The 17,502-nt window shown below is 41.4% G+C and overlaps 1 protein-coding gene across 2 annotated transcripts in view; it reads right to left on the reverse strand.

Annotated features, from left to right (window-relative positions):
* SNAP91 (synaptosome associated protein 91) overlaps positions 1 to 9,829 on the reverse strand; it is a 159,653-nt gene extending 149,824 nt beyond the window's left edge. The window contains exons 1-2 of one of the 2 annotated variants that reach the window (XM_058307097.2): positions 9,580 to 9,829; positions 7,971 to 8,127 (exon numbers count right to left, since the gene is read on the reverse strand). In XM_058307097.2, coding sequence (XP_058163080.1) covers positions 7,971 to 8,100 — 130 coding nt within the window. In that variant the 5' untranslated portion in view covers positions 8,101 to 8,127; positions 9,580 to 9,829. Of the gene's footprint in view, positions 1 to 7,970; positions 8,128 to 9,296; positions 9,536 to 9,579 lie in introns of those variants that run through there. The other variant, XM_058307098.2, reaches the window with a different exon arrangement.
* Positions 9,830 to 17,502: the final 7,673 nt, after the last annotated feature.

Here is a 17,502-nt window from a genome sequence, read left to right on the forward strand (position 1 = left end):
AACAAAAACCACACAAAGTAAGCAAAGATATAGATGTTCCTCTCTTGCCTTAGTAGCCGGGAATAGTATATCATAAAATTATTTCAAAGAAACTAGATCCTCTTTGATGCATAATAGAGAAACACTGAGATCCTTACACCTTTGGGATAAATGAAGAAGCAGCATAAAGACCACCACAGAAAGGCTGTGGGGTCCAGGGTACAATTCTCTCTCTAGTTTGTATTTTCCCCCATATGCTCTCAAGAAGAGTCCAACAGTTCTTGTTCATAGGTCATTGTACAGCTGATACTGGGTATACCATTCAACTACTCTCCTCTTTATGAGAAGGATAAAGTGAACCCCAAATTACATACATGCCTAAGAAAAAACATACAGCCAGCATTTTCCTTCACAAGCAAACAATACATGCCTCTAAGAAAGAGAAAGGGATTTACCCAAAGAAGTAAAACTGAAGAATAGATATTTTAACAGTAAAAAATGTGACTTTTCAGATAATACACTATGATTATATTCAAAGGCTCTCTCACTAGATGCTGGCTCAGGAGTTGAGTCACCTAAAATATAATTCTATAAGGAAAACATTTTCTGCCTTCAGGGAGTAGCATTATATCTGACTTCTGACCTTCTTTATCAAGTTACTAAACCAAAATAAACTTCAAAGAATACCCTATCCCAGCATCAATCAAATTTAAAGGGAAGAGGTAAGGATATTTATTTTGTTTAAAGACTATTAAAGGATATTTGTGAAAAGCAAAGAGAGAGAACCATGACAAACTAAGTGCACAGATATAAGACGGCAGCAGCAATTTATTAAACATTAAAACTACTATGGCAATATGCCAAAAATCTAGATTTTAATCTAAAATGCTGCAAGCTAATATTGCAATTAAGATAGGAAGTGATCTATTTAATAGTTTCATATTTTTTTTTCATATATATATATTTTTAAATCCCTAAGGCAATTTTTTAAAAAATCAGTTTGAGACAGCAATTTTATCCTGGTTCTGAAAAAGTATCTACTAATCACACTGATTTCCACAAAGGAAAAAATATCTAAAGTGACCCAAATATATTTAACATCATACCATAAAAAGGCATTCTTATGAAAATAAGTAAAAAGACCCAGAAAAAATTTTTTTGTTCCACAATCTGATATAAAGCATGTTTAATTATTTTTAAGCCATTTCTAAACCCTAAACCCTAAACCCTCACATGATCTCTTTTCTCCCATCCTGGAACACTGGGCATCATCCTAGAATGTCACAGGAACAGAAAGACTGGACCCCTTATAGATTTATAATGTAACTACTAATGGGCTTAAATGTTTTTCAGAAGTATATTTTCCCCATCTCTTGTAGACTGTCCAAAAAATAACTAAGTCTATTCTAAGCCATGGGCTTAAATCTGATTTAACTTCTGGTTAAATCAGAAGTCCCTGAAGAAAATGGATTGGGCATTCAAGAAGAAGGAACCAGGGAAACGGACTTTGGCCCAGTGGTTAGGGCGTCCGTCTACCATATGGGAGGTCCGCGGTTCAAACCCCGGGCCTCCTTGACCCGTGTGGAGCTGGCCATGCGCAGTGCTGATGCGCGCAAGGAGTGCCGTGCCACGCAAGGGTGTCCCCCGCGTGGGGGAGCCCCACGCGCAAGGAGTGCGCCCGTGAGGAAAGCCGCCCAGCGTGAAAAGAAAGAGCAGCCTGCCCAGGAATGGCGCCGCCCACACTTCCCGTGCCGCTGACGACAACAGAAGCGGACAAAGAAACAAGACGCAGCAAACAAACACCAAGAGCAGACAACCAGGGGAGGGGGGGAAATTAAATAAAATAAATAAATCTTTAAAAAAAAAAAAAGAAGAAGGAACCAGAGTATGCCTTGGCACAGAAAAATGAGAGCATGTATTTAAACAATAAGAAGTAATTAAATGAGAACAATTGATGCCAAAGAAAAAGGAATTTACAGCACGATGGTATACCTCATATTGAAAGTTATCATAGTTTTCAGTAAAATTTTATATATTATTTTAATCCTATCCAATGAGCTATGCTTATTGTTTTTCTTTCAGCACCACAGAACGTCCTATTAGTCATTAGTGATATAAATATGTTATATCCATTGAATTAGTATGACAATAGCATATATATAAATCAAAGTATACTTCATATGCACTAGATAAGCTTATGTAATGCAAATTAATCTTGAGGTTTACAATTTCTAGGTTTTCTTGCAAAATTTTTTTTGCAGATATTTTATGAAAAAATGAAAGCAGCAGGAATTTTCTGGTAGTTTGCCAATATTTGCCTTGACTCAAACACAGCCCATATCTCTCACTACTTTTAACAGATATTCCTATAAAAAATACAATCTTATTTTTTCTTAATTGGGAAGAAAAAGAATAATTAGTAGAATGCCATTAGCCTTTAAATATGAGATTCAGAAATTGAAGCAACTATAGGGGAAAGATCATTATTAAAACTCCTCAAAAGGGTTTAGAAAAGGTATTAAAAATAGAATACTGATAACCAATTTGGCTTCTCATAAAGTCCTATTTGATGTTAATAGTAATAAATTTTGTTGATCTTAGAGTACTTAAAAATGTAGCATATAAAAAATAGTTCATAAGAGCTATTAACTGAAACAAATCTCATACCAGAATTGCAAAACCTTCAGAATTTCTGGTTATTACTCTGGCCCACCCAATTTATTTTTTAAAACTTGACACAGAACTTGGGTAAATATTAGGCCTTTCATACCTGAGTGTAGACAAGGAACTACTGGATATTGCTATTTGTCTTATTATTTGTCTTGGGCTATCCTTTAGGGCATCAACCACAAAAGAGAAAAGGAAAACTCCCCAAAGCATGAAACAGTAATGATGAAGAAGTTGGCTTATTGTGTCCTAGATGTTTTATGTGCTATCAAAATGTGCAAAAAGTTCAAGGGAAAGGAGGTAAGATTTTATAGCTGTACCCAGAAAAGTAAAGTAAAAGTAACAGTGGTTAGGTGTTTAATTTTCAGGTACAAAGGGCAGCATTATTACAGATGGGTAAAGTAAAAAATAAAAATTTATCTTAATCTAAAATTACCTTAAGGGAAGCAGACTTGGCCCAGTGGATAGGGCATCCGTCTACCACATGGGAGGTCTGTGGTTCAAACCTCAGGCCTCCTTGATCTGTGTGGAGCTGGCCCACACGCAGTGCTGATGTGCTCAAGGAGTGCCGTGACACACAGGGGTGCCCCCCGCACAGGGGAGCCCCATGCGCAAGGAGTGCACCCCGTAAGGAGAGCTGCCCAGGGTGAAAGAAAGTGCAGCCTGCCCAGGAATGGCGCCACACACATACAGAGAGCTGACACAAGATGATGCAACAAAAAGAAACACAGATTCCCATGCTGCTGACAACAGAAGTGGACAAAAAAGAACACGCAGCAAATGGACACAGAGAACAGACAACTGGGGCGGAGGGGGGCGGAGGAAGGGGAGATAAATAAATAAAATAAATCTTTAAAAAAACAAAAAAATAAAATAAAATTACCTTAAAATATACCATCGTTATTTACATAATTAACGTTGGCCTATCCTTTAAATTTAATAGATAACTACTGCCTTTGGGGATATTTTTCTAAATATGTATTTTCTTCCAAGAAATATACTGTTATTGACAAAACTATCTGGGAAGATATGTCTAGAGTTCCTTTATTTCCACCTTATCACCATATGTAATGTAATTATGTCCCCAGATGTTAAAAATAATTTTTCAAGTATATAAATTATATACCATTAAGCATCATTTAAAAAAGGACCATAATCAACAACAATAATTTTCTTGGCCTATCAACCTAAAGAGAAAAAAATTATCTTTTTAACCAGTACTTTAAAGAATATTAAATACATATTCCAGCGGCGGACTTGGCCCAGTGGTTAGGGCATCCGTCTACCACATGGGAGGTCCAAGGTTCAAACCCTGGGCCTCCTTGACCCATGTGCAGCTGGCCCATACACAGTGCTGATGCACACAAGGAGTGCCCTGCCATGCAGGGGTGTCCCCTGCGTACAGAAGCCCCACGCGCAAGGAGTGCACCCCGTAAGGAGAGCAGCCCAGCACAAAAGAAAGTGCAGCCTGCCCAGGAATGGTGCTGCACACACGGAGAAATGACACAACAAGATGACGCAACAAAAATAAACACAGATTCCCATGCCGCTGACAACAACAGAAGCAGACAAAGAAGACACAGCAAATAGACACAGAGAACAGACAACCAGGGTGGGGGGGGGGAGGGGAGAGAAATAAATAAATAAATAAAATTTTTAAAAAAGAGAGAAAACAACTAATTTTAAAAAAAATACACATTCCATAAAAAGGCAGAGACCATCCAATTAATCTGATTTTTAAAAAATCACAAAATCATAAACTCTATTCTTACACACTTGCGATATAACTTCAAACTAAACAAGTTCTGTACATACAGAAATTAACTCAAAAGAAACAACAACCTAAATATAATAGCTAAAACCAAAAAACTCAGAACATAGGAGTAAATATTCATGACCTTGGATTTTAAAATAGATTCCTACATCTGCCATCGAAAGCATAAGCAATGATAGAAAAAATAAACTGTACTTTATCAAAATTAAAAGCTTTAGTGTATCAAAGGTCGTTATCACAAAAAGGAAATGACACCTAAAGATGGCAGAATACATTTGCAAATCACATATCTTATAAGGGTTTACTACTAGAATATATAGAGAACTTTTGAGGCTCAACAACAAAAAGATGAAAAACCCAAATTAAATTAAAATAGGACCAAGGACTTGAATAGACATTTCTCCAAAGAAGGTATACAAATGGCCAATAAGCACATGAAAAGATGCTCAACATCATTAGTCATTAGGGAAATGCAACTCAAACTCACGATGAGGTATTACTTCACAACCACTACAATGGCTAGAATAGGGGGGAAAAAAAAGGAAAATAACAGGTGTTGGCAAGGATGTGGAAAGACTGAAACCCTCTATACACTGCTGGGATGAATGCAAAATGGTTCAGCCACCCTGGAAAACCCTGGAAAGTTTGGTGATTCTAAACTATTAACACAGAATTACTATTAAAAGCAGAATTAATATATGACCCCCAAATTCCCCTAAGGACATAGCCCAAAGAATTGAGAACAGGCAGGTTCATACAAACACTATTCACAATATCCAAAAGGTGGAAACCACTCAAATGTCTACCAACAGATGAATAAACATTGTGGCATATAAATACAATGGAATACTATTCAGCCTTAAGAAAGAATGAACTACTGAAACACGCTATAATCTTCAAAACATTATGCTAAATGAGTGAAGTCAGACACAAAAGGTCACCAGCAGCTGGGGTGATTGAGGAAATGGGGAAAAAACACTTAATGTGTAAGGAGTTTTATATTAGAGTGTTAGAAATGTTCTGAAACTAGATAGAGTGGTTGTTGTACAATGGTATAAGGAAAAAACAACACTTCATGGCGGTGACCCATACTTCCTGAATAGCATAACCTGTAGTATCACATCAGGAGGCACACAATGCCTCCTTGTCTCTCTTTTTCTTGTGTTAAGATTGAGCAGTGGGTTCAGGTATAGTCAGATTGATGTAACCATAAAAAATTTTTTTAAAAATTGACATACAAACCAAACTAATTATGAATTTTTTAAAAAATCAATCCTATCTCTACCTTTTGTGCTCCTTTCCTCCCAACTAGAATTTAATATTTTCAAAACTAAAACACCAATTACTAACGATAACTTCAGTGCCTATGCAGAACTTAGTTACGTGCTTCCATATTTTAATAATAGGTATAACTCACCTTTTTAACTGGCGTTACTGAAGACCTGTGAATAAATTACTAAGCTAGTCTACTGTTAGAATAAAGAACTTTGCAAGGAATTCTGAGCTAATATCCCCTCTTATACTGCAGAATATTACTAAATAAACTACAGACGGCAGTCAAGTGCAGCGCTCAAAAGCCATGAAAGTTAAATTACTCTCCTTGAACAGTGGTTCCCTCAACTGTTTAGTGATAAATTAACAGTTTAAATAAAGCCCAGTGCTAGCATATAGTAAATGCTCAATAAATGTGTTGCTATTATGATTATTCCTATTAATAATTCAACACCAGTCCCTGTTTAAGCTTCTTTATTCTAATATGGAATCTCCCCCTATGTTTCCTATCTTCAAAACCACCCCACTCACATTATTTGCTGGAGACACTGGAAAACCTCTACCCTACAAAAAATTTAAAAGGCGTTTTCCAGATCTAAAAGATTAAGGTAAATAAATATTTAAGTCTGGAAAAGTCAGTCTTTATTTTATCTGGGTGATTTTTAGTAGAATGCTCAAAGCTGTGACAATTCTCTGAAATAAATATACTGACCTACCATTTTCATAGCATTTAGCAAATCCATATCCTGCAGCATCATTATAAGGGTTTGTTAGGATGAAATACACCTTTAAGACATGAGTCATCCTTCCACAGTTGGGGAAACTGATGGAAAGATGACTAAATGATTCAGCATGCTGCAGGAAAATGAGCTGGTCATGAATTTATAATTTCAAGTCTGTTAGGTGCCCTGCTCTGGTGGCCTCTCTCATCCTGTTCTACATATATAACACATGACACTGGAATCAACAAATTTTGTTAAAACTCACTCAGAAAAGAAGTAAAGGTGTTTTCCCTTCAGTAAAGTTTCTAGTAGCAAAATTATTCAATTATTAAGACAACAGGTTCACAAGACTGAAAAACCCTAACAATGTCCAGTTGTAAGTGTCATCCAACTTTGCGTATGCATATATAGGTCTAGGGTTAGTGACGCCTTTTGCTCAGCTGCATTAAGCAGACACTGGAGAAGGTCCATAGCAAAAGAACACCACAAAATGGGCAATGGAAGCCAGATGGGGAAACTGGAATGGCTTTGCCTGTGTTCCCCACACCAACACTGAGCTTTACCAGAAAACATCCTAAGCAGGTCAAAAGGACTGAATAGCAACTGTAGAATATACTCTAATGCATCCTTACTTACAGAGACCCTCACTACCCAAAGCAGATGAACATCTTTCTCTAAGTGTCCCTACTTACCTATCAATAACAAAATATTTACTATTTTAATCAAATGAAATATTTCAGAAATCTATAGATACCAAATTAAAACAGAGCCTTTCTTCCCCATCAAATTACAAATATGAAAAAAAATATTATGCATTAGATGTTTTCCTCTAAAATTGCACCATTTCAAATGCTGGAAAAGCACAACCATTTTGTCACCACAGCATCCTTCTGTCCAGCATTTTCTGAGAATGGGACAAAGAAGTGTGCCAGGGTGTGTAAAATGAAATCACCATTACCTATGAAGTACAATTTCAGCATTCAATAGTTCGAATTTATTTCAGTTTGGTGTGGTGACATACCACAAACACTCAAACACAAACATCCACACACACCCCTACTCACACACAAAACCTTATCAGCAGCAACCCGGAAAAGGATGACACTATTTTAGAACCGGAGAATGTATTTGGGAAATAACTAGGGTGACAAGTTTGACCTTCCATGAATCCATCTTTTTTTAGGTTATGACTGTGCAACCCCTCATTTTCTCTAACCCAGAGAGGGGGAGGAGAGGGATGGAAAAAGAAAAAGAGAAAAGAGATGCAAAGCGCCTAATCCAGAATGTCCAGGGTGTACACTTTCTCTGTATTTTATAACGTTAGTATGTAATTTTTCTCCACCAAGACCTTGGAGGTCAACAGGAGGAAAAAAATGGCTCAAAAGACAAGGTTGCTGAGCTGGCCCAAGGCGACACCTCTCGTGTTGGAGATTCCGAGCTCCAGGTCAGCCCGGCTTGGGAGTTCCGAAGGCTGCAGCATTATCGACATCGAGCCGGGGCCACACGGCCGGCATCCCGGGAGCCTCTGCCGTATGCACGTATAAAGGGATGCTTACAGTCCAGGTGCTTTTTCTTGGGGCCCATCACTTCATGAGTGGTAGCTTTGCAGACCGCTCTCGCCACAGCAGAGCCTGTAACGCTGTACTGGGCCGCAGCGATCCGATCCGTGAGCGTTTGGCCCGACATGTTCTCTGCCCGCGTCTACCGCCTCTTCTGCAGGAAAGAAGGAGAGATGGTCCTGCTTTAACCCGCAGACCCTACCCTCCGAGAACCCAGGCCTTGCCTCCTCCTGCCACACGGCGGCGGTTCTACGTCCCCACCCCGGCGCCTTCTCAGCGCTTCAGTCCCGCCCCAGGGACGGGGTCCTGGGGGTCGTGGGCAGGTGTGGAGCTGTCACGGAGCCCCAGGGCGGGCACCAGACTCAGCATCGTGACACCGTCTCCGCCCCACCTCCCATGCCGGCCGCCTCGCCTCGTCTGAGCCCCACACCCCTTACAATCAGCACTTTCCTTGCAACCTCATCCCCCGCGCCAGACGAGCCCCGGCGTGCGTTGGGTTATTCCCCGGGCGCCGCGCCCACGGGAGCCCACCTCCCACTTCCCGGGCGCCGCCACAGCGCTTCCTCTTCAGCATCCCTGCAGGCTTCGGAGAACGAATCGGATACCCCAGCCCTGGCCGCCTCCCTCCTCCTCGCGCTCCTGCTGCACAGGGTTCGTCCTCCCACGGGCGGAGAAGATTATCTAGCGTTGCGCCATGTTATGCCCTCGCCTCCCCTTGCTTCTTCGCCTCCGTCTCCAGAGCCTCGCCGAGGCCCTTCGCGCGGACCCCTCACCTCCGCTAAAGCTCTTGCTCCTCCCCCACGCACCCAAATCCTCGCCGCAGGGGCCGCCCGGGGGCTCTGCGGAGGCGCCCAAGTCGCTGAGCGCCTCACCCTCGCCGCCAGCGGAGCCGAGACGGGCTGACAGCTCAGCCCAGCCCCCCGCCCGACGCGGAGCTGTCACCCGGCCACTGCCCTTCTCTCCGCCCTAGAATTATCCTCTCCGGCTCCCGGAGCGGCCCTGGCGCGGGGGAGGGGCCCGGCCGGAGCCGCCCGGCCGGAGCCGCGGATACTCACCCCTCCGGGAGCGGCGCCGCCCGCCGCAGGACGAGCGGACCCTGGGCGGCCCAGGCGAGCCGCGCCGGGTGGGTGTGTGCGGCCGCGCGCCGACCCGGTGCCCCCCGGCGCGATGCCTCCGGCCCCGGCCCAGCCCCCGCCTCGGCTCCGCGGTCCCCACGCCAGCCGCCCGCGGCCCCAGGAGCGAGTCCCGCCCGCCGCCGCCTCCTCCACCAGCGCCGCCGCGTCTCTCTAGCGCTCCGCGCTGCGTCCCCATCCCCACCCCCACCTCAGCTGTAGATCCTCCGACGAAGTCAGGTGACAGCGGCGGACAAACCCGGGCGAGCCCTCCGCGGAGCGCCTCGCGGCCCCCCTCCCAGTTACTCACACACGCCGCCCCCCCGGGGCCGCGAGCTTAAAGGCGAGGGGGCGCCGTGCGCGAGCATCCCCGGCAGGCGCGAGGGAGAGGAGACAGGTGCGGAGGCCGGCACCCACGAGCCAGCCCCTCGCGGGACGCCCGGCAGCCCCGCCGCCTGCTGGTTCCGCAGCCGCCCGCCGCGCAGCGCGCACACCTGCCAGCCGACTGCGGGATGCGCAGGGGACCGCAGGAGTGTTGGCGCAGTCGGGAGAGTGGCCTCCTCGGGTTCAGCTCCGTGAAGGCCGAGGCAAGGGCGTCGTCGCGCACCGCCTGGCAGAGCCCAGCCCTATCTCCCATCACACTCTGTCTCTGACACGCCCGCCTGTCAACCGCAGCTGGGGGCCCAGAGCGATTGACTCTAAATGTCATTGTCCTGGCCAGATACTCCCGTTACCTGTGTGTCCTCGGCTCCTGGGGCTCCTCTACTTTTCTCAGTTACAGTCGGGAGCAGGAGTTGGAAGGTAATTCTAGCCACTTTAGTCTTAAACGGATACCGAGGTCTGATGCAGGGACGGAAACAAGTCCCTGATATCATTTGACAGAAATCATTTCGGTGTATGATGGAAACTCTTCATACCCTTAAAATGAAAAAATAATGTCTGCCAATAAAATATAGTGAATGTCTTAAGTATATTTGAGTTGCGTATCTGAATTTCTAAGCAGGGATTTGGGCTCGGTTAATAGCTTCACGTGCTGATGCTTTCAAAGATTGTTGTTTATCTTAACCTAAAGAAAATTTAAATTCTCACAGTAGGATCTATATCAGAACTTCATTTGTGAATTTTCCCGACGTTTTTTCCTGGCTACACGTGGCCTATGTTTGGCCCTAAGTGACTGTATAGATTTACACCTATCTGGGTTTTGTTGTGCACACCTCTCTTTCACCTGCTATGGTGCTTGGCATATAGTCATGATTTCAGAACTATTGGGACTGATTCCAGCATTAATAAGACTGGCAATGACTAAGAAAGACCCTGCAAGACCACCACTGTCAGGCTTCAAATACTAGTTTACCTCATGACCCAGCAATCCCAGCCCTAGGTATTTACCGAAGAGAAATAAAAACATATTTCCACTCAAAAACTTGTATTCGAATTTTGTAGCAGTTTTATATAATGACTACAAGTGGGAAGAAACATGGATGTCATTCAGTTTAGTAAATAAATAAAACATGCTATACCAACACAATGGAATACTATTCAGCAATAGCAGGGGGCAAACTATTGATACATACAGCAAGCAATGGGTGAATCTTAAATGTGTTATGCTATATGAAAGAAGCCTGACCCCAAATGCTACTTTTCACTTTGATTATGTTTCTGTGGTCAGGCAAAACTACAGGGACAGGAAGCACATCAGGTACCACGGGTATGAGTAGGAGATAAACTACAAAAGGACAGAGCGAACTTTATGGAGTGATGGAAATGTTCTATATCATCATTGTGATGGTGGTTATATATTTCTTAAAATGCATCAATTTGTACAATAAAACCGGTGAATTTCATTGTGCTTAAGTTACATCTCAATCTGATAAAAAGAATGCTGGAGTTGCAGTATTAATATCAAACAAAGTAGACTTCACAATAAGAAGTATTAATAGAGAAAAGCACATTTATTAATAATAAAGAGCTAAATTCATCAAGTGTTTAAAAGCCTGCATGTTTATATACCTAGGAACAGAGCGTCAACATACGATGATGCAAAAACTGATGCCATTAAAAAGAGAAATAGGCAAAACCACTATTATATTTGGGATTTCAACACTCCACTTTAGTAATTGATAGGACAAGGAGACCCAAACCAGTTAGGGCATAGGTGACTTGAATAACCCTATCAAACAATTTGACCTAATTGACATTTAAAAACCATTCCACCCCAAAACAGAGGAATATTTTTCAAGTGCACATGGAACATTCACCAAAATAAACCATATCCTGCATCACAAAGCTATGCTCAATAAATTTTAAAAGATTAATATAAATTTTGCTTTCTTATCAAAGTGGAATTTAACTAGTCATCAATAACAGAGATATTTGGAAATCCTCAAATATTTGGTGAATAAACAATACACTCTAAATAACCCATGGCTTATTTAGAGGCAATCATAAGGAAAATTAGAAATTACTTTGAGATGAATAATAATCAAAACAGAACATGTAACAGAGATGTATTCGCCAAGTGCAATGAATGTCTCATGATGGAGGAGGTTGTTGTTATGGGGGGAGGAGTGGGGTGTGGGGTGTGGTGGGTATATGGGGACCTCATATTTTTTGAATGTAACATTAAAAAAATAAAGACAAAAAAAATAAAAATAAAAAAGTAAAAAATATAAAAAATAAATGTCATTCCACTCAAAAACAATCAAACAAACAAACAAAACCTAACCTTTCACGCCAAACGCTTCCTAACTCCAACCCCCTTTTCCCCCCATACTCTCTGAATAAAAGGAACACACAAAACCTATTCAGAGCTTGAGTTTTTGGACAGGAGTCCTCAAGCCCAGCTGGTCGTTAATAAATTTTCCTTCTCAAGAAAAAAACAAAACAGAACATATAAAAAAACATACAGGATGCAAAATTGTATGGGATACAGCTAAAGCAGAGCTGAGAGGGAAATTTTTAGCATGGAATGCTCATAGTATAGGTATTAAGAAAGACCCAAAATCAACTAACTGCCAATCTGAAAACCTGGAAAAAGAGCATATTCAACACTACATTAGAAATAAAGAGTGAAAATCAATGAAAGAGAAACTAGGTTAATAATAGAATAGATGAAAATTAATGAAACCAAAGTCTGTTTCTTTGAAAATACTAAAATAGATAAACTTCTAGCCAAAATGGTTAAGGAAGAAGGAGGTGACAGAATTTCCAATATTAGGGATGGAAAAAAAGGGATAAACCTCTGGATATGGAATGTAAAGAACATTATGCCAATAAATTTGACAACTCAGACAAAATAAGGAAATAGTTCAGAATGGTACTTCTATAACAGTCCCACAGTAACCTCATGTCATGTATGTTGCTGTTAGTTATGAAGTTTCAGGGAAGAAACATGTTTCCAATAATGGTTAAAACAAAATTCATGAATGATTTAATTTGAAAAAAAAAAATTGGAGTAGAGTCAAGGTAAATCTTATAATAGTGTGAAATTACATATAATACACTGGGAAGTATGTGAAGCTATCAGTCCTCACGAATCTTAGTTTGCCAGGACTGCTGCCACAAACACTGTGTAACAGAATGGTTTAAACAAAAGGACTTTATTGTCTCATGGTTTCAGAGACTCCTGGGATCAGTAGCATTCGGATGCTGACTTGTTGGCCTGGATTTCAGATCCCATCAAATGGAGATGTCCTCTCCTTTCTCTTTCAATTTTCTTCTGCTTTCCAGCTTTTCCCCATTGCCTTCTTTGATCCTTGTATCCCATTTCTTCTGTTTATAAAGCCTCCAGCATTCCAGATGAAGGCCCACCCTCATTCAGTTGGACCACATTTTAGCTAAAAATTACATCTTCAAAAGTTCCTATTTACAATGGGGTTACAGCCACAGGAATGCAGATTAAAATTAAGAAAATGTCTAAATTAGGGTATATAATCCACTCTACCACATCAGTATAGTACTCATTTCTCTGTACTAAGCATGGGAGACTATCTCACACATAGAGATCTTTATGTCATGGATGGCAGTAGAAAAATATTTGAAAAATCCTCCAGCTATAGAAGCATCATATACAAATTAACCATGTCAAAAACAGAAGTAATTTTTGAAATGTTATGGTTTGTTTCGGAAGCAGGTCTTACTGAGCTTTGAAAACAGTAGAACATTTCTGGTGGCAAAAGCTAAGAAACACCAGGTTCTTAAATCCAGGACAATCTGAAAATACAACCATGAATGTTATGCATACTGTGGCAGTTTGAGATTACTTATGAATTCCAAAAAGAGAGATTATGTTTGTAAACTGGTCTGTTCCTCTGGGCATGATAACCCTTTGAGTGTGTTAGATTCAGCTGACACATCTGATTAAATTATGTTAAGATTAGGGCTTTGCTTCAACCACCGCATTAGAGTATGACTCAGCATTGAGTCCCAGCCCCCTTAGTGGGCTGATAAAACAGACTCTCACACTGAAGTAGACACACAGAGAAGAAGACAGAGGATCCTGTGACCCTGGGGAAAGAGATGAGTCTATAGTTTACAGTTGATCTTGAAGAGAACAGAGCAGCTGACCCAAAGAAATGAGCCCCAAAGGAAGAGAGATAAGCCCTATGACAGCCTACAACTGAGATTGGAAGAAGCTGGAACCACGGAACATTAAGAGGAAAGAGGAGGTGGCGGACTTGGCCCAGTGGTTAGGGCGTCCATCTACCACATGGGAGGTCTGTGGTTCAAACCCGGGGCCTCCTTGACCCGTGTGGAGCTGGCCCATGTGCAGTGCTGATGCGTGCAAGGAGTACCCTGCCACGCAGGGGTGTCCCCCATGTGGGGAGGTCCACGCGCAAGGAGTGCACCCCGTAAGGAGAGCCGCCCAGTGCGAAAGAAAGAGCAGCCTGCCCAGGAATGGCACCGCACACAAGGAGAGCTGACACAGCAAGATGACGCAATGAAAAGAAACACAGATTCCCGTGCCGCTGATGACAACAGAAGCAGACAAAGAAGACGCAGCAAACAGACACAGAAGAGACAACGGGGGGGGGGGGGGGGGGGGGGAAGGGGAGAGAAATTAAAAAAAATACGTAAATCTTTTAAAAAAAAAAGGGGAAAGAGGAAAGCTAAACCCTCGCAGACTCTTGCTTCAACAGGTGGCAGCATACTCTGGGAGAGGAAGTACCTCCTATGATACCCTGAGCTGGACTCTCTAGGGCCTTGTAACTGTAAGCTTCTACCCCAAATAAATACCTTTTATAAAAGCCAACAGATTTCTGGTACTTTGCATCAGTACCCCTTTGGCTGACTAACACACACACTAATGTGAAAAAAAGAAAAATATTTAAAGGAAACACAATGACAGAAAGAAAAATTATTCCCTATTAACACTTTTACTTGAAGGCCCAGACAATTAGAAAAACATATTCAATATAACTTAAGCAAGACTAAGAACTGGCATTTGACATTTTTAATTGAAATTTGTTTTCTATTCATCTTTCGATGAATAGAAATAGACCGTTTTTGATCTTTCCCAGTGTTTCATAAAGATATTAACTACAATAGACACCTCAAAACATGTTTAAAAAAAATATATATAGGACATTTTTTTGAGCCAAGATACACGAATGTCACCATACTGATGTTCTTTTTTCCCCTTAAGTCTCTGATTTAATACACATTTTCTTCCGAGTCTCTGATTTAATTCAGAAAAACCAAACTAATAATAATTACATATAGACTGACAATCTAACATCAAAACATGAGGGAAAGTGTCTAGTATTCAAGTTCTTGGTTTCAGCTTACTTGTAAGATAGGAGAGTATAAGGAATGGAAAGAAAGAAAGCTGAGGGCAATGGAGTTAGAAAATTGATATTTTTCTCTGAAAACAATAATGTCATCCCTTAAGGTAAAACTATACTATGATTTTATTTCAGGATACTTTTATATCAAAGTATAATAACATATGAAGTGGAAAAATAACCATATTGGTATATATCCACCCCCACATACAAATGTGACATGTCTACCCAAACTCAAGAACAACTGGCACAAGGGTGTACCTGGGGCAGGCTTCTTGGGAGTGTGCGAGTGATCATTTTGGCATAGTATGTTGCATCAGTGGGTACTGACCCACATAATGAGTGGGAAGGTGTTGGATTCCCATCCTAGGGAGGCCTGCTATGTTCTCAAACAGAAGAATAGGAGTCACTTGAGAGCATCGGTGGTGCCTGTTAGGGGAGGACAGACCAGTGTGTCAAGACCTTGGTGAGATGCAAGTAACAATGAATCTTGTCCTTCAAGGAGTGAAGCCTGCTGGTCACCATGGGCCCAAATGGGAGGGGGGAAGGAATAAAATATGGAACAGGTGGCATTTTGGGGGTGACTGAAGTATTCTACATGATCCTAAAACGATGGATGCAGGCCATGTTAACTTTAATCGGATTTATAAAAGTACATGGTCCAAAATGTAAACCATAATGTGAACTATTGACAATGGTTAGTTGCTATGTTTCAATATTTGTGCATCAATTGTAACAAATGTACCACCCATATATAAATGGTTATTGATGGGGGAAAGGGGTAAAGGGGAAGGATGTTGGGTATGTGGGAATTCCCTATATTCTGTATATGACTCTACTGTGAGCTAAAACTTCTTTGAAGAAAAAATGGAAAAAAAAAAAGTAAGACACTGGGGGGAAAATGTAAGAAAATGTCACTGTACATACAGGACAACAGTTTTACAGTGATGAAAGGCAAAATGTTAAAAAAAGTTTCTTTTTCTCTTTAAATATTTTTCATTTTTAAAAAAATCCCAATTTTAAAAAATATTTTATTTTTACTTTTTATTTTTTTTTCTGTATTATACTTCTTATGTATAAAACTATCATTATTTAATTTTCTGGTTAATTGTATGTAGCTATTTTATTAGCTTCATTTTGAAGAGGTTTTAGATCATGGCAGAAGGGTTACAACTGTGGCAGGGGAGGGTCATTGGTGTGAGGTGTTAGTGAGGGGGGAATACATGGGAGAAAGTTCGCCTGGTTATAATATAAGGTATATAAATGTGTTCAAATGTTCATGGGACATTGTCGCAGTCGGTGGACATTCACACAATAACCAAAAGAATATCAAATCCCCATTTGGGGGAGTTCTGCCACATTCTCTAATGCAACAACAAGAATGCCCCAAGCACAGGGCCAATGACCTGTGAAGGAGATGGTCCCTTGATATTGATGACAATGCTTATGAGCCTTTGCTCTTGAAATAGAAACTTAGCCTAGTGACACAGGGTGCCTAAGGGTTACCTACTGGGAACCTTCTTGCGGTACAAATGTGGCCTCTTTCAGGCTGAACTCAGCATATAAAAGCAATAACTTCCCCCCTGCATGGGACACAAGTCCTGGGGATAAGCCTCCCTGGTGCCAAGGGATTGCTACCAAGTACCAACAAGCAATGCATCTGGAAAAAAAGAAAAGAAAAGGCCTTGACTAAATGGGAGAGAAACTAAAGACAAATGACTTTGTTTGGCTAGGAGACTTCAAGGTGAGTCAGGAGGCCATCCCAGAGGTAGCACTTATTCACATCCCTACAGGATCTCATTGACAGCCAAAGAAGATACTACCCAAACAGCAAAGTTCCTCAGGGACATGGAAACTATAATCAGAGCAGATAGCTCAGGAATTTGGCCCCTTGCCAGTGGGCCCTAATCTGGTATTTATGCGACAGAGTTAGACTCAGCAGTGGTTTCCCTAAGCATGACTCTTCTGTCCTTCTATTTGAACCTACAATTAGTACTAGAGTTGGTAAATTTGGTAGATGTACATCCAAGTGACTTAAATCTTTGGGCTGTCCACATTTCAGCTGAGTCCCGGATCTCAACGGAGTTTTTTTAACACCTACTCTCCAGTTTAATGGACTCACCCAGGATAACTAATTGGGAGGACATGATGAACAAACAACTTACCAAGGAACTGAGAGTGCCTCCAACTGCAAGCAAGAGAGTCCCATCCATTGAATGTATGGGATCAAAGCCCCCCTCAATTAATGCTGAAGTGGGAATCACCATCCCAGAGTCCTCATGATTGCAAAATGAACTATGAACTAAAATAAACTTTCTGGTATTCTACTATAGACTTATTATGATTCTAGCAATGGAAGCAATATCATTTTTGTGGAGGCAGTGACCCATGCATGTTCTGGGGTTAGGAAGATGGAAAAATAGGTATAATAGGGGGAAATTTTCGGAACTTGGGAATCACCCTGAATGACAGATACAGGCCATTATATAGCCAGCAATAACCTACAGAGTCGAAGGCAATGAAAGTACCACAGTGATGAAAGATATTGCTAATGTAGGAAAATGTGGGAGATGTGGGGAGCGGGGCATGTGGGAATCCCCTATATATTCTCTGTAACCTTTATGTAATCAAAGT

The sequence above is a fragment of the Dasypus novemcinctus genome, chromosome 11, assembly GCF_030445035.2.
Source record: "Dasypus novemcinctus isolate mDasNov1 chromosome 11, mDasNov1.1.hap2, whole genome shotgun sequence".
Lineage (NCBI taxonomy): Eukaryota > Metazoa > Chordata > Mammalia > Cingulata > Dasypodidae > Dasypus > Dasypus novemcinctus.